Source organism: Ictalurus punctatus, chromosome 17 (genome assembly GCF_001660625.3).
Source record: "Ictalurus punctatus breed USDA103 chromosome 17, Coco_2.0, whole genome shotgun sequence".
Lineage (NCBI taxonomy): Eukaryota > Metazoa > Chordata > Actinopteri > Siluriformes > Ictaluridae > Ictalurus > Ictalurus punctatus.
Window position 1 is genome coordinate 3,220,895 of NC_030432.2, and position 25,000 is coordinate 3,245,894.

Below are 25,000 nucleotides of genomic sequence, written 5' to 3' on the forward strand. Positions count from 1 at the left end.
CTCCGAGACCTTCCTCAAGAGCTCTACCTTCCTGAAGACTGTAGCTCCGAGACCTTCCTCAAGAGCTCTACCTTCCTGAAGACTGTAGCTCCGAGACCTTCCTCAAGAACTCTACCTTCCTGAAGACTGTAGCTCCGAGACCTTGCTCAAGAGCTCTACCTTCCTGAAGACTGTAGCTCCGAGACCTTGCTCAAGAGCTCTACCTTCCTGAAGACTGTAGCTCCGAGACCTTCCTCAAGAGCTCTACCTTCCTGAAGACTGTAGCTCCGAGACCTTCCTCAAGAGCTCTACCTTCCTGAAGACTGTAGCTCCGAGACCTTCCTCAAGAGCTCTATCTTCCTGAAGAGCGTAGCTTCGAGACCTTCCTCAAGAGCTCTACCTTCCTGAAGAGCGTAGCTTCGAGACCTTCCTCAAGAGCTCTACCTTCCTGAAGACTGTAGCTCCGAGACCTTCCTCAAGAGCTCTACCTTCCTGAAGAGCGTAGCTTCGAGACCTTCCTCAAGAGCTCTACCTTCCTGAAGACTGTAGCTCCGAGACCTTCCTCAAGAGCTCTACCTTCCTGAAGACTGTAGCAACACTTTATATATCGCCTTTAGCTCTCATGGTCAGGCCCACCTGACCATCTAATCACTGCCTTAAGAAGTTCTTGATCAACTAAAACAGGCGTGTTAGATTTTGGTTGGAGATGAAACCTGCAGGAAGGTTCTCAAGGAAGAGGGTTGGTGACCACTGCTCTAGAATCTGTTACATTTCATTAATAAACACTAAAAATAGTCAAGAACTACCTAATAGTGATGTGTCATTTATGAATGATTCGTTCATTTTGAACGAATCTTTACTACGACTCGGCGTAGAGATAGAGAGAGATTTTAATTATATTCTGCTGAAATGAACGAAACTTGAAAAAAGATCCGTTCATTTTGCTGAACGAGATTCAAAGATCCGAGTCGGTAAAATGATCCGAACTTCCCATCACTAACACCTACAGTTACTGAGTCAAAACACAGAGATTCAAAAAAGGCATCATAACGCAAGGTATGAGTAGTGCTGAAACTACACGAGCTACACAAAATAGCTACAGGTGTGAGTCCTTCAAATGAACGTGACGGAAAGCAGAGCGTGGGTGTGGTCTCCAGCCAGGGATCCCGGGACCTGGAGTCCCCAAAGATCTGCGAGTTTGTGACATATAGTCATGGTGTAAAGTTATTAAAAACATAACGAGAAAACGAAGAACCCCGCTGGCTGTACATCACAGACTCAGGCCTTAAATCCGCGCTTTATTCTACGCCTGTCTGGTCACGCAGGCAAGACTTCATTTATTATGGCACCCTGGAGTGGAGATCTTTTCCAGATTCTTTCCAGATCAACTCAGTATTATATCTCCTAGTAATATATATATATATATACACACAGCTGGTAAATAAATGTTCATATTACAGATGACCTTACAAAACATCTTATGTGTGTGTGTGTGTGTGTGTGTGTGTGTGTGTGTGTGTGTGTGTGTGTGTGTGTAGAAGTGTGTGGAAGTGACACTCCTCTTCTCAGTTGGATGAATCACCCGACTATTTCTGTTCAGGCAAAGTGCTCATTTATGTGTCGCCTAGGAAACCTTGTACACACACTTGCTCACACACACACACACACACACACACACACACACACGCACACACCAGTATTCAGCCAGATGAGGTGCTTGGACCATCCGGTAAATGTGCATCTTGAGATTGCTCAACATAATCAAAGTGTGTGTGTGTGTGTGTGTGTGTGTGTGTGTGTGTGTGTGTGTGTGTGTGTGTGTGTATGAACAGATGTGTATGACGGGCAAATATCAAAATGTTCCAAACAAATGTGATTTCTGTCTCTTTCTCTCTGTCCCTCCTTTAGACACCTGAGTCTAATTCAATTTTTCATATCTGCTTTTCTTTGTGTGTGTGTGTGTGTGTGTGTGCGCGTGTGATAAATGAGCCTAACACTGAAATCGATCCTCACATTTAACCATACACAAAAAGCATTTGAATTCATACACCGTGAACAGCGTGTTTGCAGTTCCACCGAGTGCAAGTCGAAGCGAAGACGCCGATTGGTCAGTTCCTGAGCGCGCTGTGACATCATCAGCTGCCGGCTATCACTCTGACTGTCTTTCAAAGGGAAAATTCTAGTCCCCAGTAGACATTTCTCTACATGTGTTTTAATTAAATATATATATACAGTAGCTCTACAAACTACAGACTTCCCACAGCTGAAGTCTTTATTGTATTTCTTTGTTGAAACACAGTATCCCAATTACAGCGGACGTTTCTAGCGTTTCAGAGACATAGTCGAAATCCCACTGGAGGACGCCGTGCCCGCCTCGACGTTTTTAACCTGATCTACTTATAAAAAAAAAACAGCATTAATAACAAAATGTAAAGAATGATAGGTTTACAATGGAAAATGAGTTCATCATCCACTATAGTCTCATCCCCTGAGGTACAAAAGTCCTCCACCGATTTCTGTAAAGCGTGTGTAAGTGCGGTTCGGCGAGCATTTCGACACGATCTTCGCCGAGGCAGGCTTGGAAAATGCCAAATCTGGTTTAAAAAAAAACAAAAAAAGGTTTATAAGACGAGAGGGCACGATGCGAGGAACGTGAGCACCCAGAATCTCTTCAGCGTCGGATTTGAGACGTTACTGCGAAACAAGCGTCCGGGTTCTAGCCGAGTCATGTATAGCGTGACAGCATCATACTGTACAATTTTGGGACCCGGTGTGTTTTTCAGCGACGCGTGAGACTCACGATTGAACGTCTGATAGATCTTAATTACTGACATTGACATTCAGTACGTTTACGTGGACGACATTAATCCGATATGAACCCGATGAAGACGATACTCTGATTAAGAAACCAGCATGTAAACGGAGATTATTGATGATCTTAATCCGATTAAAGTCGTACTCGGAGTAAACCCAAATGGAATTAAGACGTGTGGAGTATTTCCTGTTTTAGTCGCATTATCGACGTGCGTTACAGACACGTACACACCTTAATCACACTATTAACGCCGTGTGGGAGTTTTCACCGCATTTTACGACAGGACACGAACACACACGGCAGCGCTCAACCGTTTAACAGCAAACAAGAGAGCACGGCTGCGTCCCAAACCGCGTACTTACCTACTATATAGTAGGTGAAACACATGTATCTCAGCTGCTATATAGAAGGTAAGTACGCGGTTTGGGACGCAGCCCACGGCTTCAAGCAGTCGTCTATTAGCACGTACAGCACGACAAATCATTAACCGCACTTGAAGCGTTCATAAAATTTTAAATAAAAACACCCAGAACTGTATACGGGACCATAACGAAGACCAACTGTACGTCGATGCGTGAAATCCTGGAGGGACGTCGGACGGCGTGGCGCGGTGACGTAATGACGTGATGTTAATCGCTCTACATTCTATAACACGTAAAACCTGAACATGAAAGGAGTGTTCTAAAAGCGACTCATGTAAACACCTTCATCACAATATCGTCTTATTCAGAATAAGGCCCATAATTAGATGACTGCTGTCCGTGTAAACGTAGTCGTTGTGAACGTTGGCATTCAGAGCTCAGGTGTACCTGCTGGGAAAAGGAAAGGAACGCTCCTCACGTAAGTATTTGAATGTAACTGTCGATTTCTGGCCTGAGGTCGCTAGCTCACGACGTGAATACGGCTCCCGGCGCACGTTCTGCAGTACAAATGCTGATAAAGGAACGAGTTAGGATTCAACTTCCTACTCTTGTTGATAAGTCATTATAGTGACACACACCAACACACACACACATCACACAAGCAGTGATGACAGGCTTCGCACGTGTCAGTGTAGTCAAACACCTCACAGTGTGAACTGATTAATAACCTGCCAAAACACCACAGCTTTATTTAAATCCAGCACACCAACACAGCTACGTACACAGATCAGCCATAACATTAAAACCACCCGCCCTGATTATTATATAGCGCCCCCTCTCGTGCCTTGGACTCCGGGTGTGTCTAAATATCTAACGCGAGACCGGTACGTGTAGTTTATGGTTCGTGTTACGATTTATGACACAATTGATGTCAAACTGCATGTTTTTTTTTTAAAATAAAAACCGAGCTGTAGCTTTTTCCTGTCGCGGAGGTGATACGCTTACCTTTACACTGCAGAAAAAATAACATTCGCACGTTCAAAAATCCTGAATATAGTCAAATATTTCCTATCGTTAAATGACGAGAATGATCATCATTATTAAACGTACCTATTTCTACACGTCCGTTACTAACCTCCAGCTTGAAAGAGTCGTATTTCGAAAGAAAGAAGCGGAATTATCTGCCGGTAGGATCAGAAAAGAGCATTAAAGCGTGAAATGAGTAAAAAAATAAGAATGTCTGGAAATGCGGGGGGATGATCTTAGATTTGGTTTATTGTCATCTTATACTAGGAAATACTTACATTTACAGTTATTCATTCAGCCCACGCTTTTATCATGAGGATGATTGCTATTTAAACTTATTGGCTTAGCGGTTAGCACGTTCGCCTCACACCTCCAGGGTCGGGGGTCAGATTCCCACCGTGGCCCTGTGTGTGTGTGCGGAGTTTGCATGTTCTCCCCGTGCTGCGGGGGTTTCCTCCGGGTACTCCGGTTTCCTCCCCCAGTCCAAACACATGCACGGTAGTCTGATTGGCTTGTGTGAGAGTGTGTGTGTGATTGTGCCCTGTGATGGATTGGCACCCTGTCCAGGGTGTACCCCGTCCTACAGCTCGGTTTTTATAAAAAAAAAACATGACATCAATTGTGTCATAAATCGTAACACGAACCATAAACTACACGTACCGGTCTCGCGTTAGATATTTAGACACACCCGGAGTCCAAGGCACGAGAGGGGGCGCTACATAATAATCAGGGCAGGTGGTTTTAATGTTATGGCTGATCTGTGTACGTAGCTGTGTTGGTGTGCTGGATTTAAATAAAGCTGTGGTGTTTTGTCCCCGATGCTCCCTGGGAGAGGCTCCAGGTTTCCCCCGTGACCCTGAAAAGGATCAGCGGTATAGAAGATGGATGGATGTTGTTGTTGTTGTTGTTGTTGTTGTTGTTGCAGTGTTGTGTCTTTCACCTGGAAATGTACATGTAATATACCTTTAGAAAAGATTGAATGCATACATGTGTTAATGAGTACGCTTGGTTGAGTATTAAAAGCTTCACGAATCTAACAGCCTTCTACAAGCGACGTATAAAAGCAGCTTCAGCGGGGAATCATGGGAAAATGTGGACGCCGGGGAACGGGTGAAGATCTGTTTGTCAGCACATCGGTCTCTTTGGTGTTTCTCCGTCTGTCTCATTATCTGTCTGTCTCTCTGTCCGTCCTCTATCTCTATCCACTGGGTAGACCTGTGTGTGTGTGTGTGTGTGTGTGTGTGTGTGTGTGTGTGTGTGTGTGTGTGTGTGTGTAATGGACAGCAGCTTGCCATCTTTTAAGCAGACTGAAGGTCACTCTGGGCCAATTCAATCTCTTTCTCTCTCTCTCTCTCTCTCTCTCTCTCTCTCACCACACACACACACACACACACACACACACACACACACACACACACACACACACACGTGCTATATCCTTCTGTCACTCTCATTTCTCTCTCACCCTCAATATATTTTTCTTTCTTTCTTTCTGTCACTGTTTCTCTCCTCTGAGGCAGAGATACAGATGTCTCTGTCAATCGATGCTCCCCTCTTTCTCGCTCTGGTCCTCTCTCTCTCTCTCTCTCTCTCTGTCCATCTCTCTCTCTCTCTCTCTGTCCATCTCTCTCTCTCTCTCTCTCTCTCTGTCCATCTCTCTCTCTCTCTCTCTGTCCATCTCTCTCTCTCTGTCCATCTCTCTCTCTCTCTCTCTGTCCATCTCTCTCTCTCTCTCTCTGTCCATCTCTCTCTCTCTCTCTCTCTCTCTCTCTCTCTCTGTCCATCTCTCTCTCTCTCTCTCTGTCCATCTCTCTCTCTCTGTCCATCTCTCTCTCTCTCTCTGTCCATCTCTCTCTCTCTGTCCATCTCTCTCTCTCTCTCTCTCTCTGTCCATCTCTCTCTCTCTCTCTCTGTCCATCTCTCTCTCTCTCTCTCTCTGTCCATCTCTCTCTCTCTCTCTGTCCATCTCTCTCTCTCTGTCCATCTCTCTCTCTCTCTCTCTGTCCATCTCTCTCTCTCTCTCTCTCTCTGTCCATCTCTCTCTCTCTCTGTCCATCTCTCTCTCTCTCTCTGTCCATCTCTCTCTCTCTGTCCATCTCTCTCTCTCTCTCTCTCTCTCTCTCTCTCTCACTCTGTCTATATTTCCGTCTCTCTCTCTCTCTCTCTCTCTCTCTCTCTCTCTCTCTCTCTCACTCTGTCTATATTTCCGTCTCTCTCTCTCTCTCTCTCTCTCTCTCTCTCTCACTCTGTCTATATTTCCGTCTCTCTCTCTCTCTCTCTCTCTCACTCTGTCTATATTTCCGTCTCTCTCTCTCTCTCTCCGTCTCATTTTCAGATCGATTCTGTTCGCTCAGATTAAAAGCGCAAATGGAGGGAAAAATATCTTCACCTTCTCCTCCTCATCTGCAGCCCGAGGAAACACGGAGAAACGATTAACACACACACACACACACACACACACACACACACACACACACACACACACACTACAATCTTGTGTGGTATTTAAACCCTGCCACTAACTTTCTAACTCTAATAGATTCTCATATAAAAGATGATTTATTTATTTTAAAATGCGAATATCCTACCCTTACCACATATCCTTACCATCATGGTACCATTGAGCCCACTATAAGCTAAATACAAGCGTCACCATAACACTCACAGACACACACACAGGTGCCAGTTACACCGCAGGTACCGGTACTGGAAAGGTATCGGTGTACTGGTTACTGTAAATGCTACGATACTGCATCAGACTGCTTCATGAACATCTATTCTCAATCCTGTGCATCATTATGACGTAGTTATGAGCCTCACTGCCATGACAACGCAATGCAGACATCGTTAAATTCCACAGCTTTAAGTTTCAGTAGTAGATCAGCAGAGGAAGAAATAATCCACAAAGGACAGGGTTCGAACACGACGGGACGGTGCGGTGATCTGACGTGCTAGATTATTATGATTTTTTTTTTTTTTTTTTTTTTTTACAATAACAGCACATACTGAAGTGTGTTATAAGTACACTAAATCTGTGGTCTAATCTAAAGGAATTCTGGGTGGTATTTGGATCTAGATATACTGTAAAGCCTGTCTCGTTCCCGTTCTCGTTCGATCCTTCTCGGCTGCTTGTGTCCTTCTCAGCGCGGGCAAGAACATAATTCTCTCTTCGCAGCACCGGCGAGCCGCGCTATCTCTCCGGCGGAGGAATCCGTTTGAATTAATACGAGTTAAAGCACGCACGGTGAGGATTCAATACGGTGCACACCGGCATTCAGACCTCAAACGTCGTGCGATAAATACGTACGCAGGGCGGAGTCCGAGTGAAAAACGGGCGTGTCTTAGTCGACGAGCGAATCTGCTCCCTGATCAGCTTGAGCAAGGGGCAGGATTATGTGCGCCGTCTGACACTGAGTTTTGTGTTTTGAACTCTAAAAATCCATTTAAAAAGCCATTTGAGAGCAATAATAACTACAGAAGTGTGTAATTAGTGTGTAAATTGTCCATTTAAAGTCCTTTTTTTTTTTTCCTACACAAAACGATGCTTATTTTGAGTGAGCCGCAAGCATGGAAGATGAGTGCTTGGTCAGCTTATCCTTCAAACTATGGGCAGTGCCATTATTTTATTCATTCCACAACTCAAATGATAAGAGTGATAATGTCCCATACGCTCATACGCACACGTACATGAACACACACGCCTGTTTCAAGGCACGTTACGGATTAAAGACTACTAGATGATGCTCTAAATCCCCTGCGTGTGCGTGTGTGCGTGCGTGCGTGTGTGTGTGCGTGTGTGTGTGTGTTTCTGAACATTCATTTTCAGCTCTACACGCCAAAGTTTGTTTTGTGCTTTTTTGTTGTTGTATCTTTTCACTAAGTGACGTGTAAAAGCAAGCCGAATCAAATCGCCAAACGAATGAAAAGTATTAACGTCGCTCCGATTCAGACTCGGACAAAACGATGGGACTAATGCGGCAAGCGTGGAAGTAGTGCTAAAAGGCGAGAATTAAACAGAAAATAGAAGAAGAAATAAAAGTCACCGCCGTGCGTGGCGGTCGTACCGTTCATTAACGCTAAAGCACATCTGCGTCGTCACGTGTCGATCTGGATTATCTGTCGTAGTAATGCTCTATGAATCCGCCAGCCTAATCGCTTTAAAATGACTCTCAGCGGCGCGTTCTTGTTCAACAAGGTTCACGAAAAATGTCTCCTGACTTCCTGCAATCCTTACACCGCTTAAAATAACGTCGGCCGTACGAGCCGCTGTACATGAACTCTGCTGTACGTTCCATTTGGAGCTTGTTTAACACAAAAGAGCACGCTTTACCCGGCACGTTCGTCGACTCCAGCACAAACTCGGCTATAAATCTGACTGACCTTTCTATCCATTCAAAAAATGTAAACGGGGAGGGGGGGTGTTTAGAAAAGTGCAGCGTGCGTGAGCGTGTCCGAGTCGTCGTGCCCGAAAGCGTCCCCGGATAAACTGACCCGCCATGGAGCCGCACAGATAATAAACGAGTACGAAATTACGATTAAAAACGCGCCTTTATATTCACCACTCCCACGAACGTTGTTACGGCTTTATAAACCACGCCCCTCTTCTAGCTTGGTAAAAACCACGGTTAATACGTTTATAAGCTAATGCCCTAGCCATCCCTCACCCGTCATTTTTACAGCAAAATTTACCTAGGAATCTACTCAACGCCTTCATAAACCACTCCCCTCTCCAGCTTGTCTTTGGAACCCGCAGCTTTTCGGTGGATGTAACCGACACGCGAGATTTCCTGCTTGTAGTCGGGGGAGGAGCTGAAAACGGAGCCAAGTCGGACACTTGGTGCTTCCCCTCGCGACGACACTTTCTCTCGTTTGCTTTCTTCCTGTCAGACCAAGTGGATTAGATGTCATATTTCTCAGACAAACAGACGTCTGAGCTTTACATGTAGCGATCAGAAACGCTTTTCAGTGAAGAAAGAAGAAAGTTCATGAGCCTGTTATTATTTAAAAATCAATAAAGTGGGGTCTGGTTTTTAAAAAAAACCAGTTTTATGTTGATAAACATGACACAATATAACGTTAAGATGACATGAAATGGGTTCTTACTGTTGGAAATATACGGATTTGTGAGCCTTAGCGGAACTGAAGGCGTCAGAAGAAACCTGAAAAGCGCGTCATCGTTGTCGTCGGTGAGTCTGGCTAATCGTGAAATAGCTGTGTCGAAGCTGCGCCGGCTGAGGGAGCCGGCTGCTCTCGTATCGCTATCGCTAAGTTTTGATGCCGGATGTGACAGTGACGTGGCGTCGGCGCCGTCTCAAGTAGGACAAAAAATTCTAACCGGCACGCACTGCTTCGAGTCAACCGCCGATCGGTCTGCGGGACGCCGCATGAAGTCGAACACAGCCACACCCCTTATCTTCTACAGTGCTTAAAAATACTTATACCTGTGATAAGCCACACCCCTTATCTTCTACAGTGCTTAAAAATACTTATACCTGCGATAAGCCACACCCCTTATCTTCTACAGTGCTTAAAAATACTTATACCTGCGATAAGCCACACCCCTTACACTCTACATCGCTTAAAAACCCTTATCATTGGTATAAACCCCATCCCTCACCTTCGACAGCTCTTAAGAAATACTTATAACTGCTATAAACCACGCCCCTTACCTTCTACAGCTCCTGAAAACACTTATACCCGCTATAAACCACACCCCTCACCTTCTACAGCTCCTGAAAACACTTATACCCGCTATAAACCACACCCCTCACCTTCTACAGCTCCTGAAAACACTTATACCCGCTATAAACCACGCCCCTCACCTTCTACAGCTCCTGAAAACACTTATACCCGCTATAAACCACACCCCTCACCTGCTACAGCTCCTGAAAACACTTATACCCGCTATAAACCACACCCCTCACCTTCTACAGCTCCTGAAAACACTTATACCCGCTATAAACCACACCCCTCACCTGCTACAGCTCTTAAGAAATACTTACAACTGCTATAAACCACGCCCCTTACCTTCGACAGCTCCTGAAAACACTTATACCCGCTATAAACCACGCCCCTCACCTGCTACAGCTCTTAAGAAATACTTACAACTGCTATAAACCACGCCCCTTACCTTCGACAGCTCCTGAAAACACTTATACCCGCTATAAACCACACCCCTTACCTTCTACAGCTCCTGAAAACACTTATACCCGCTATAAACCACACCCCTTACCTTCTACAGCTCTTAAGAAATACTTACAACTGCTATAAACCACGCCCCTTACCTTCTACAGTTCATACAAATGTGTATAACTGATATAAACCACGCCCCTTACCTTCTACAGTTCATACAAACGTGTATAACTGATATAGACCACGCCCCTTACCTTCCACAGTTCATACAAACGTGTATAACTGATATAGACCACGCCCCTTACCTTCCACAGTTCATACAAACGTGTATAACTGATATAGACCACGCCCCTTACCTTCTACAGTTCATACAAACGTGTATAACTGCTATAAACCACGCCCCTTACCTTCTACAGTTCATACAAACGTGTATAACTGCTATAAACCACGCCCCTTACCTTCTACAGTTCATACAAACGTGTATAACTGATATAGACCACGCCCCTTACCTTCCACAGTTCATACAAACGTGTATAACTGATATAGACCACGCCCCTTACCTTCTACAGTTCATACAAACGTGTATAACTGCTATAAACCACGCCCCTTACCTTCTACAGTTCATACAAACGTGTATAACTGATATAGACCACGCCCCTTACCTTCTACAGTTCATACAAACGTGTATAACTGCTACAGACTACGCCCCTTACCTTCTACAGCTCTTAAAACACTTATCATTGCTATAAGCCACACCCACCAATCATTATAAAGCATTTATACCATATAAAGCAGTCCACTTTTTATAAGTTATGCCCACATCTTTAAAAACACACCTGTGATCATTACAAGCCACGTCCACATCATCATGAATCACAGCCATAATTGCATAAGCCACGCCCACCATCTTTATTAACCACGATCATGATCTTCACAAGCTGGACATGTTTTTAAAGCCAGTCCTCATCTGCATGCCCTGCCCCCACCTTGCCCCCAGCTGGGAGGTCTGTGAGATGATTGACAGCTGTCACTTACAAGCGTTGGTGACAGCGAAGCTGTTTGCGCTCTCGATGTTGTCCACGTGCGGGACGAGGTTAAATGGAGCCTCGGTGGCATTGGGGCTCGTGTTGTGGAGGAACACAGCCAATCGGAACGCAGTGTACTCCTGATCTGTGTTCCTGATGAACAATCCGCCTGTACACACACACACACACACACACACACACACACACACACACACACACATCAGTATAATATTATCACTGTACACACTCCACTCAGATCTATATATCTGCTACATGGCATTATGTGTGTGTGTGTGTGTGTGTGTGTGTGTGTGTGTGTGTGTGTGTGTGTGTGTGTGTCTGCTGTCTTCTACTTAGCTTGTTAATTTTTATAACTCTTGCTCTCTCGCTCCATCTCAATGAGTCGGCTGAACAGAGAGAGCTGTGTGTATGTGTGTGTGTGTGTGTGTGTGTGTGTGTGTGTGTGTGCGTGCACTCTAAAATCAATGGAATGTAAAGCTGCAGATCTTGCAAGATGCCAAAGTTTGATCAGGATCCAGCAGCGGCGTGACCGAGAGAAAGAGGGAGAAAGAGAGACGGAGAATCGGAATTGGAGATGAAGAGATGAAAGAGAGGGAGAGAAAGAGAGGGTCAGGTCAGAGAAGGAGAGAAAGAGGAAAAGAGAGAAGGACAGATGAGAGAAAGAGACAGAGATAGAGGGACATGTGAGAGAAGGAGAGAAAGAGGGAGAGAGAGAAGGACAGATGAGAGAAAGAGACAGAGATAGAGGGACATGTGAGAGAAGGAGAGAAAGAGGGAGAGAGAGAAGGACAGATGAGAGAAAGAGACAGAGATAGAGGGACATGTGAGAGAAGGAAAGAAAGAGGGAGAGAGAGAAGGACAGATGAGAGAAAGAGACAGAGATAGAGGGACATGTGAGAGAAGGAGAGAAAGAGGGAGAGAGACAGAGGGAAAAGGAGATAGGGGGACAGATTAGAAACGGAAAGGAAGAGGGACAGAGGAGTTAAAGGGAAACAGGGAGAGAGAGATAGCGGGACAGATAAGAGGGAGAGAAAGAAATAAAGGGGCATGTGAGAAGAGAGAGATATGGGGACAGATGAGAGGAAAGAGAGTGAGAGGGAAATAGATGTACAAATAAGAGAAGGAGTGAAATAAGGAATGAGACAGAGGAGATAAATGAGAGAAAGAGAGAAAGAGACTGAGATATAGAGGGACACACAAGGGAAGGAGAGAAAGAAGGAAAAATTAGATGGACAGATGAGAGAAGGACAGAAAATGTAAGAGAGACAGATAAAGGACAGATGAGAGAAGGATGGAAAGAAGAAGAGATAGACAGACAAATGAGAGGAAAGAAAGGAGAGAACTAGAGGGGCATGTGAGAGAAGGAGAGAAAGAAGGAAAGAGACAGAGGGACAAACGAGAGAAGGAAGGAAAGAGGGAGAGAGAAGGAGAGATGACAGAAGAAGGGGAAAGAGGAAGAGAGAAAGAGAGACAGCTGAGAAGAGAGAACAAGGGATAAGAGATAAGAGAGAGAAGGCAGGAAAGAAAGAAGGAGAGAAATAGAGGGACAGATGAGAGAAGCAGAGGAAGATGAAGAGATAGAGGGACTGATAGAGAGACAGACAAGAGAGGACAGATGAGAAAAGAAGAGAAAGAGGGAGATGGATAGAGGGACAGATAAGAGAAGCAGAGAAAGACTTTAAAAAGATAGAGTGACAGGAGAGAGGAAAGAAAGACTGAGAGATAAGGGATGGAGGGAGACAGAATAGAGGATAGAAGAGAAAGAGGAGGATAGAAAAAAGAAGGGAAGAAGAGGAGAGAGATTGAGGGACAGATGAGAGGAAAGAAATGAGAGAGAGAGAGAGAGAGAGAGAGAGAGAGAGAGAGAGAGAGAGAGACACTGCAGTGAAACTGAATGAAGGGAACAAAGCAGAGTTTCTTTGCGCGCGCGAGTACAAATTATCCGCAAACGCTCATATGCGGAATAAAATTAAAACGCGCGCGCCTGCATGTGCGTGTGTACATATGTGTGTGCATATGTGTGTGTGCGTGTGTGTGTGTTTGATTGACTCACCGATCTGCACGCTGCTGGGAAAAGCCCCGTGCGCGAGCGCCCACAGCCCGAAGAGCAGCGCCGGTTCGACCATCCGCATCATGCAGAGATTCACATAGAAAACATATCAAATAAACCCGTCACATGGAGAAGCAGAGAGAGAGAGAGAGAGAGAGAGAGAGAGAGAGAGAGAGAGAGAGAGAACAAAATGCTATAAGAAAAGAAAAGAAAGAGAGAAAAGAAAACAATAGATAGATTGATATTATTTAATAATAACGTAAAAACAAATAAATGAAGAAATAAAAGAGTTTTAACGAAACATGGCTGGGGACGAAACGCGCGCGCCCGCACTGTCCACATCCGCGGAGACACGAGCACTGAACGGAGAGAGAGAGAGAGAGAGGGAGAGAGAGAGAGAGAGAGAGACGGTTAAGGAGTGTGTACTCTAGAGGTTACACAGGAAGATTAGACATGCGCGCTCTTGCTCACTCATCTTCCTCTTTAAACTCTCCATCATCTCTCTCTCTCTCTCTCTCTCTCTCTCTCTCTCTCTCTCTCTCTCTCTCTCTCTCTCTCTCTCTCTCGTTTCTACCTCTTTAATTTTGATTTGCAAATAGCTCTTCCTTCTTTCTTCTTGACTCTAAATGACTTCATCTGTGCTTGGAATCATTTAGAAGTTGGTACCCATGCCTCGTAAGCGCTTCCATAAACTCTAATAATGTTTCACAAAGCTCGTTATAACAGAAATATATATATATATATATATATATATATATATATATATATATATATATATATATATATATATATAATGCTTATATATAAATATATAATTATATTTAAAAATGATAAAACTTTTAAAATGTCATCAGTGAGTGACTGTGAATGAAAGGTTTCTTATAATGATTTAGGAATATGAATGCCGCTTGTTTGTATAAGCCACGCCCCTTATCCACCTGATTATCATCCCTTCACCACACCCTTTATTTCTATAGACCACGCCCACATCTCTAAAAATGTTCTTATTTGACAGATATAAACTAATGCTCCATTGATTTGCTTGTCTTTCAGTGCGATAGAGTAATTATTGCACCTAGTGGTCAAAAATGGAAACTACAACAAGGGCTAATAGCGGCCCATTTGGGGCAGGAGTCATGCTGCCCCGTTCTCACTATATGAACGGTTTCGGAGGAGGAAACCGTCAGCTGTCTTGTTTCGAATGTTCTCGGCTAGTTTCAAGTCCTTCGTGGGGTTCGTGAGATGTAACTGGGCTGGAAATTTTACTGCCAACCCTGGTTAATGATGCTAGCCCTTCTGTGTTTGCCTCACACACAACAAACACACTTGCTATATCATACACAACTGAACAAATCTTCTACATGTCAGATCAGCAAATCTTGAGCGAAACCACTCATCACACTGCGGTTCTAGAGTTAAAATGACACATCATACTGCAGCTCAGGGGCCAAAACCTAAAATAGTTCCCGAGAAATAGTAGATCATACTAATCCAACCACAACCTGACTGCAATTCTAGAGTAACAGTACACATCACGCTGCAGTTATGGAGCAAAACTACAACACATTAGACTGCAGGATTATAGCAGAGTCACACCACAAACTGCAGTTCTTTTTTTATTATTCTTCTCCAATTTTCTCCCTAATTTAGTCATGACTAATTCCCGCCCATCATGGAGCTCTCCCCTATCACACGATAGCTACCAACCAGGGAGGGCGAAGGGTATCACGTGTTTCCCACCGATGTAAGTGAAGCCAGCCGACCGCATCTTTTCAGACTGCTGCTCATGTACTCCAGGGGGCGCCGTAACACACTCTGAGGAAACCCCACAGATGCCCATGATTGGCTAGTGTCGCAGTGATTGACAGGAGAGAGAGTACACCACCCCTCCCTTCCTGAAAGCAGGGCCAATTTTGCTCTCTTGGGCTCCCGGCCACAGATGGCAGCGGCATCGTCGGGATTTGAATTTGTGATCTCCGGATGATAGGGCGACCGCTTTTCTGTACAAACTGCAGTGCTTGAGCAAAACCACAGATCAGACTATGGTTCTAGAACAGAACATCATGTCAGACTGCAGATGTAGAACATCACGTCAGACCGCACCATACCACACCACACCATTCCACACCATACCATATCACACCATACCACACCACACCATACCATATCACACCATACTATACCACACCAGACCACACCACACCATACCATATCACACCATACCACACCACACCATACCACACTACACCATACCACACCACATCACACCATACCATATCACACCATACTACACCACACCAGACCACACCATACCACATCACACCATACCATATCACACCATACTACACCACACCAGACCACACCATACCATACCATATCACACCATACCACACTACACCACACCACACCATTCTACACCACATCACATTACACCACACCATACCATACAACACCACATCACATCACACCACACCATACCACACCAATCTAAACCACACCATACCATACAACACCACACCATACCACACCATTCCACACCACACCATACCACACCACACCAATCCAAACCATACCACACCACATCATACCATACCATACCACACTACACCACACCACACCATACCACATCACACCATACTACACCACACCACACCATATCACACCATACCACACCACACCATATCACACCATACTACACCACACCACACTACACCACACCATATCACACCATACTACACCACACCACACTACACCACACCACACCATACCACACCATTCCAAACCACACCACACCATACCATACCATATCACATAACACCACATCAAACCACACAAAACCACACCACACCATACCATACCACACCACACCACACCATACCATATCACACCATACCACACCACACCATCCCACACCATACCACACCACACCATCCCACACCATGCCATATCACACCATACCACACCACACCATACCACACCATACCATATCACACCATACCACATTATACCATACCACACCACATCACACTGCACCATACCACACAAAACCACACCACACCATATCACACCATACCACACCACACCACACCATATCACACCATACCACACCACAACGCACCATACCACACCACAACATACCACACCATACCATACCACACCACCCCATACCACATCACACTACACCATACCACACAAAACCACACCACACCACAGTACACCATACCACACCACACCATACCATACCACACCATACCACATCACACCACACCATACCACACAAAACCACACCACACCACATCACACCACACCATACCATACCACACCACACCACATCACACCATACCATATCACACCACACCACATCACACCACACCACACCACACCACACCACACCATACCATACCACACCACACCACATCACACCATACCATATCACACCACACCACATCACACCACACCACATCACACCATACCATATCACACCACACCACATCACACCACACCACACCACACCATACCACACCACACCACACCACACCATACCATACCATACCACACCACATCACACCATACCATACCATATCACACCACACCAAATCACATCACACCACACCATACCACACCACATCACACCACACCACACCATACTACGCCACAGCACACCATATCATGCCACACCACACCACACCACATCATATCATATCCATTTACTTATTAATGAGTATTTAAGTGAGGTATGTAAGTGATACAGTGAGACACTGCAGTGACTCAATGATTCTTTGTCTTATTCCAGTGACTCAGTGAGGTGTTATAGTAACTATACAGATTTTGCAGTGACTCAGTGATTCATTGATTTATTCCAGTGACTCAGTGAGGTGTTATAGTAACTATACAGATTTTGCAGTGACTCAGTGATTCAGTGATTTATTCCAGTGACTCAGTGAGGTGTTATAGTAATTATACAGATTTTGCAGTGACTCAGTGATTCATTGATTTATTCCAGTGACTCAATGAGGTGCTATAGTAACTATACAGATTCTGCAGTGACTCAGTGATTCATTCATTTATTGCAGTCTCACCGAGTTATTTTACTGACTCAGTGCAGTATTACAGCGATTCAGTGACTCATTGATTTATTCCAGTGACTCAATGAGGTGTTATAGTAACTATACAGATTCTTCAGTGACTCATTGAGTTATTGTAATGACTCAGAGCAGTATTACAGTGATTCAGTGACTTAAGGTATTGTAAAATCAGGTTAGAGACACACAATCAATTGTGTTCATGTGTGTAGAACTGTTTAATGGCTAATAGATTAACTGAGTTTGTGTCTATCTTGAGGGTGAGTCTTTGCTGAGCTAAGCTCTCGGCTGAGTTCATCCAGGTGCTCATGAATATTCAAATGACTAGAAAGACTAGAGAGACTGACCCAGTGTTTAAAGACACGTGTGTGGCGTGTGCGCGTACTATACATTCCTTCTCTGTCTCTGTTTTTGTCCCACTCTAGCTCTCTAACTCCACGTTGTTGTCTGTGTTGATCTTTTCCCATCTTGTCGTCTTTTACTCTCTTTCCCAGTTTGCTCAGCCTTTGTACTTTTTGGTATCTGTCAACAAAAAACCAAAACAAAAAACACACACATGTCCATGCACTGTTCGTATGTAAGATTGACGTGAAGTGAAAATTTTTAGCACCATATCATACGTTTTTAGAATGCAGCCTCATTGAATGCAATTAGCTTCTGTTTCATTTGTCCTTAAAACCAGTGTGAACGAGTGACGCGTCAGTAAGACAGTCTCCTATCGGCCGATGCACATAAACGTCAGCGTGCGTTCTGTCAAAAGTTTGGCGCTTCAAACGGGCTATGGAGCGTAATTTTGACTCATCAGCATGTGTTATTGTGAGCTGTCTGTCAACCCGTCGTTCTCACCGAACATGGAAAAGTCCTTCTGAATGCAGCCTTAGGTTCTCTCTCTCTCTCTCTCTCTCAAAATTCAATTAAACGTCAATTCAATTATGTCCCTATCTCTATCATTCTGTCTCTCTATTACTCTCTCTCTCACTCTTACTGTCTTTCTCTCTCTATCACTCAGTCTCTCTGTCCAACTCTCATTCTGTCTCTCTCTTTCTATATCATACTGTGTCTCTCTCTATATATAACTACATCTCGCCATTACAATCTCTCTCTCTCTCTCTCTCTCTCTCTCGGCATGATATTATAGTATTATAGTACAGTATTAATATTAGTATTGCTAAAGCTTGGGTGCAGACAAATTAGAGAACAGCGACAGAAATAAATAAGTAGAAAGAGATGTTTATACATTCAACTATACGTTCAGATACAAACACTAGTAACGAGGGGAAAATAAAATAAAAATAAAAGAGAGGAAAGAAAGAAACATACCTATACATATGTATATCTGTATACTTACGTATAAATAAAGATACACAGACTGTAGAGCTTTAAGAGGGGTATAAGATGGCGAATTGAAATTTAGAGCGGGTGTGTTCCATCAGGTCCTGATTTTTTCTTTGCTTTCAGTGTGTTAATGTTACTCTAAAGGTCCTGCTCTGTGATGAAGGAATCTAACGGGTTTTGGTTATCGTTAATGGCCAAGCTTTCTTTCTCTTTAAGTCTTTCTGTTTATGTGATTTGGCTTTGGATTTGAGTCGGATTCTATGTTTGTGAATTCTTCATGCTTTCTTTTGTTTTTAGTTTGTTCCAGTTGTCCAAGATGTTATGTGTGTTGATCGACTCCTCGATTAATGCTAGTTGTTTCTGTGTGTATTGTGCTTTTTTTTGGTTCTCTCTCTCTCTCTCTCTCTCTCTCTCTCTCACAGACACACACACACACACACACACACACACTCCCCTCTGCACTGTTAACTATGCATGATGAGCCTGAGCTTGTGGAGCGTGTGGAGGAAGAAGGGAGGAAGAACGGATGAATAATTGATTGGCGTTTCGCAGGGTGTCCCTCAGGCGTGCTGTGTGGCATTGTGGGTAATTTTCTGGGGTTGGGAATAAGCCTCTCTTCATCCTTTAACTTCTCCATGGTGACCAAGGCCAGTTCCGATGACCACCCATGCACCCACACACACAGACACACACACACACACACACACACAGATTTGGCTGATTTTAATCAGACAGTGTTTAATGAACCGAATAAAACTGCACTGGAGTTTAAGTCTTAATTGGCATGCACACACACACACACACACACACACACACACACACACAGTGTCCAACCTGATAATCTTCTAAATGCTGAGAGAAGGCTTTAATTTAGTGTGTGTGTGTGTGTGTGCGTGTGTGTGTGTGTGTGTGTGTGTGTGTGTGTACCCAGCTGCAATGCCAGTAGGGCAGATCAGAATGAGATAAAAAAAAAAAAATTCCTCCAGGCTTCCTTTACACACACACACACACACACACACACACACACACACGGAAGGAGTGCAGACGGCCAGTGCACATATCTGAGTGGGAGAATAGCGTGTATCTCTTTTTAGTCTCCTTCTTTCTGTCTTTCTCTCTGCAAAAGACTGAAGTCTGAAAACACACACACACACACACACACACACACACACACACACACACACACACTATTATTATTATTATCCTTGTAAGGACCTTCCCTTTACATAATTATTAAAGCAGCTAATTAATGCTATGCTGCACTTAAATCTAACCTTAACCTCAGAATAACCCTTTAAAATAAAAACTAAAAAACAAACAAAAACAAATAATCCCTATCAAGATAGAAAAACATACACACACCCAGGAAGTAATTTTTAAATAACAAGTATACAATGTGTGTGTGTGTGTGTGTGTGTGTGTGTGTGTTCAGTCTTTTTCAGGTGGCCACACTGTAAGATCAGACCGATATGGAGACCGGGTATCCGTCTGAACAGGGGACCTCTGCGTGCCCGAGGTCGAGTGCTTGCGTGTCGACTCACCAGAGAATGTCGCTGTATATTTAGAAAGAACAGACTCACAGCGCCTGAGGGCTCATACAGTCCAGTCACATCTCATTCCCCGTGTGTGTGTGTGTGTGTCGCTGCATTTGACTAAAACACAAACTTGAAAATTCCGAACTCCGACTAGGAAAACCCAAAGAAAACTCATGACGGTCTCCTCAACTCCGAGTTCAGCAAGTGACATCCAATCGACGTGGTTCTGAATGAATACTGCACATCTGGAGGATTACAAACATCTCAAACGGAAAACTCTGACCCTACATTCAAAAGTATTTACTAATCTAGTGTTTCAAATCCAAAAGGCTGGTACTCAAAACAGACCTTTTGGTAGGTTTAAAGCCAGTTAGTGTTTAAACTCAATAACTGTGTAGAATAGTATATAAGTATTCAGTTAGGGACACAGATGTGGACACAGCGGTATATGGTCAGCCTACAGCACATCTTTAGTCTATGGTCTGGGGGAGGAAACCGGAGTACCTGGAGAAAACCCTCGAAGCACAGGAAGAACATCCGCACGGAGGCGGGATTCGGAACCCCAGAGGTGCGAGGCAAACGTGTTAACCACTAAAGCCACCATGGTGCACCATTGGTTCCCAAAAACACCCACATCATGCCATTTGTTACCATCAAATAAAATAATGTAAATGCTACGTGGAAGAGAACGAGGGATACGCATATTCAGCACACCGTGAGGAATGCTACACCTGCTCAAGTCCCCGTTCCATTTCACATAGGGACCTAGATGGGATTGACGCAGTTGCCTCGAGAAGTCTCGAGAAGACGATCGTTAGCCCAACTTTGACTTTCACACCTCTGAAAGGTCGAATATTAAGCTTCACTACATTATGAAATAATATTCCACCAAAAAACAAACGAGCCTTGTTCTCAATATAATTAAGACCTGCTGTCGTACCCTTTGTAACCTGTAACGTCTACAAACCGGACAATGCGACTTGTATAAATAGTGGTACGTTCCTACTCCTAGTCACCACTGACTTCATTTGAAGTCTATAAAGTTGTCCGATTGCTTGGTTAGAAATCGTGAGAACGTTTAGAGTGTAAATTCATCAGCCAACAAGCGAACCAAGTCGATCTACTGCAGGACACGGCCTGGAAGTCTAACCAGGTATTTTGTCAAAATACACTACATAGCCAGAATGCTGTTGAGCCCTGACCATCACACCCCATACCGTATGCAGTTCTTCTCCAACTGTTGCCAAAAAGTTGGAAGCACAGTTTTCTAATGTTCCAGCGAGATACAAAGTGGACAACGCGAGCTCCATGAAGACGTGGTGTGTGAAGGTTGGAAGAAGGTAGAAGAACTTGAGTGCCCTGCACAGATCCCTGACCTCAACCCCACTGTACATTTGAGATGAACTGGAACTGGAGCCTCCTCACATCATCAGCGCCTGATCTCAACCTCACTAACGCTCTTGTAGCTGAATGACCACCACAAATACCCACGGCCACGCCCCAAAACCTAGTGGAAAGCCTTCCCAGAAGACTGGAGGAGGTTATTAAACAGCAAAAGGGAAATAAATCTGGAACGGGATGTTCAGCAAGCAATATGGGTGTGATGATCAGTCCAGATTTGGCCTGTTGGAAGGAACTACAGTCACAGCTTCTTCATGACTTTGACAACATGCATAATTAGTATACAATTCAAACTCTAGGAGTCCTAGGATTTCCAAACCTCTTGCTGTGAGAATATTACTTGAGGTATTCGTTCGAGTCCGCTACGCTGACCAAGCACACAAGCGGACCGCTTGTGCGTGGCCATTCATCTTGTTTGACACATCGGCTGCAGGTTGCTGGCTAATCCTGATTGTGTTGTTGGAATGTTCTTGAATTGAATTTTCTACTTGACTGATAATACATACAAGCAGCCAAGCTTATGGAGCTGATCCAGAGGATTAGATATCAGTGATGCAGTCTGGGTAACCGCATGAAAATACAGTCCAAAGCCAGCAACTGCACCTTGTGCACCGTTAGTGTTGATTTATAACGTTCACGTCTGCATTATAAACTTGACATTTTATGGCATTTGGCAGACGCTCTTATCTAGAGTCTTATCCAGAGCGACTTACACTGATTTCAGTTGAGGGGTAAGGGTCTTGCTCATGGGCCCAACAGTGGCAGTTTGGCGGTGCTGGGGTTGGAACTCACGACCTTCTGAACAGTAGGTTCAGAAAGTTGAAGAACCAACAGTAGGTTTAGAAGGTTCTGAAGAACCTCAACCACTGAGCTACCACTGCCCTAAACTTTCCCACCCAAATAGAAAAGATAGGGGGCCGATTCAAGCAGAATAAGAATCGTAGAGTTCGATTTTCACCTGTTGTCCATACGTCAATGTTGACAAAACTAGCTTCTAGTCATGCAGTATAACTTCTAGTCCGGTTGCCTGGTCAGTAGAACGCCTCCTATTTGTATTCGTTTAGAACACGTTACAGTATCTGTTCACTCCAAATATATTCGCATCCGGTTGCATCCTTAATGGCGTGCGTCTTATCAGTGATTATAAAATACCGGAGCAGATGTAGAATGTGTGATGAACTGATCACTGGTCTTGGCTACTATTTAGCAAGATGGACGTATAGCATTGCTACTTCACAGCTCCATGGTTCCTGGCTTGAGCCTAATCTTTGGTTACTGTCTGTACAGGAGGTTCACATGTTGCCTGTGGGTTTCCTCTGGGTTTCCATCCAAGTCCCGAAATCATGCCAGTATATGGATGGGCTACACTAACTTCCCCTCTAAGGTGTGAATGTAAACTAAAACCTTCTCTCAGCATTTGGAAGATTATCAGGTTGGACACTGTGTGTGTGTGTGTGTGTGTGTGTGTGTGTGTGTGTGTGGTTCCTTGCAATGGACTGGCATTCCATCCAGGGTGTATTCCTGTTTCGTGCCCAGTCTTCCCGGGATAGGCTCCAGATCCACAGCCACCCTGACCAGGATAACATGAAGATGAATGAATCGAGACAAGAACTTGTGCTTTCGTGTTAACAATCAGGTTCCAGTTTCCGTTGGGGTCCCTAATTACAATTCCTCTAGAGCCGTGGTTTTCAAAGTGGGGGCCACCAGGGGGGGCCCGGGGGGCCTCAACAATTTGGTCTGCCCATCCCTCCCACTAGTATGTTTTTTCTTTCTCACTCTCAGACAACCACACACACACACACACACACACACACACACACACACACACACACACACAATCATTTCCTAATGTAATGTAAAGATGTAAGATGTAATTATTAATAAAAAAGGGGGATATATTCAGAAGTCTGTATTTTTAATGTGTTTTAAAGACATCTTGCGAAAGGGGGCCTCGGTCAAATGTTAATGCCATTTGGGGGGCCTTGCCCTGGAAAAGTTTGGGAATCCCTGGGCTAGAGCACTGAGAATTGTTTGATGGCCCCTAACATTCATGAAGCACCATTTCGACTCCTGCTGTGGCCATTGGGTCATTTTTTTTATGTAGTTACAGCAATGTGCAAGTGTCTCAGCATGATCCGAACATTTGAAAATGGCCTTGTAGAAAATGGTGGAACTGCCCATTTGGCTGGATTTCATTTTTGTGCCCAAATATGAAACAAAATAATAATAATAATGATATTTACAGCTTGACTGTAATGGAGAACAATGAAATTCCCAGTACCATTCTGCTTCCCTGCCTTGACTCTTTCTTCGTTTTCGCATCTAATGTGACGTCGGGGAAAAAATGAAACATCAGGAATAAGTATTTTTCTTATTTTTGTACTGACCTATGGTCTTGAAACGGCATTCAGCGGTATCCATCCATTTTCCGTACTGCTTATCCTACACAGGGTCGCAGGGAACCTGGAGCCTACCCCGGGGAACTCAGAGCACAAGGCAGGGGGACACCCTGGACAGGGTGCCAATCCATCACAGGGCACACTCTCACACACACACTCACAAACGCAAGTCTTTGGACCTCTGGAGGAAACCGGAGTACCCAGAGGAAACCCCTGAACCACAGGGAGAACATATCAAGATTCAAACCCAGAACCCCGGAGTTGTGAGGCAAACTAATGGAATGTGAAGTAGCTGAAAGTCGAAGAACCATCTCAAACAATGAAATCTAAACTATAGCCCTGAGTTTATTGTATTAATTCTCCTGTAGTTTATTTAAAAATGGTGGCATCAAATTTGGTGGAAATTGGTCGCCGCCTCCTCTAAACTTTCCTCTCAAAGTTTGAATTCTCCTACACTGCAGCAATTCATGGAATTATAAAAAATAAAAATCTGTTTCCAGTTTAACACTCAATGCTGCGGACCTTAAACCCGGTCATTTTCCCGAGAAAACTTTTTTACTCACGTTTTTATTCACGTTCAAGGTTTTATTCTTTTACTCAGCCATGTTAGCACGCCACCCGGTATCCACACCTCTTTCTCTCGCCGTCTCTCGCTGTCTTCCTCTCCGTCTTTACCCATTTTCCAGATGTTAAGCAAAAATGCTGCAAAATTCCGTGTAGTATTTGGTGAGAAAAAAAAATGCGTGCGTTTGCTTGAGGTCGGAGAGAGCTGAAAGATGGTTGAACGTTAGTGAAAGATTTAATCTTGTAAATGGAACTTTAAAACATTCAGCATAGT

At 44.2% G+C, this 25,000-nt stretch overlaps 1 protein-coding gene and 1 pseudogene across 3 annotated transcripts in view; both read right to left on the bottom strand.

Annotated features, from left to right (window-relative positions):
- gria4a (glutamate receptor, ionotropic, AMPA 4a) overlaps positions 1-13,784 on the bottom strand; it is a 56,199-nt gene extending 42,415 nt beyond the window's left edge. For all 3 annotated transcript variants that reach the window (XR_008398237.1, XM_053687451.1, XM_053687452.1), the window contains exons 1-2: positions 13,414-13,784; positions 11,350-11,508 (exon numbers count right to left, since the gene is read on the bottom strand). Coding sequence is in view for 2 of the 3 variants with exons in the window: in XM_053687451.1 (XP_053543426.1) it covers positions 11,350-11,508; positions 13,414-13,495 (241 nt within the window). In the remaining variant the exon portion in view is untranslated. The remainder of the gene's footprint in view (positions 1-11,349; positions 11,509-13,413) is intronic.
- Positions 13,785-15,471: 1,687 nt separating this feature from the next.
- On the bottom strand, positions 15,472-17,056 carry LOC128635311 (uncharacterized; annotated as a pseudogene).
- Positions 17,057-25,000: the final 7,944 nt, after the last annotated feature.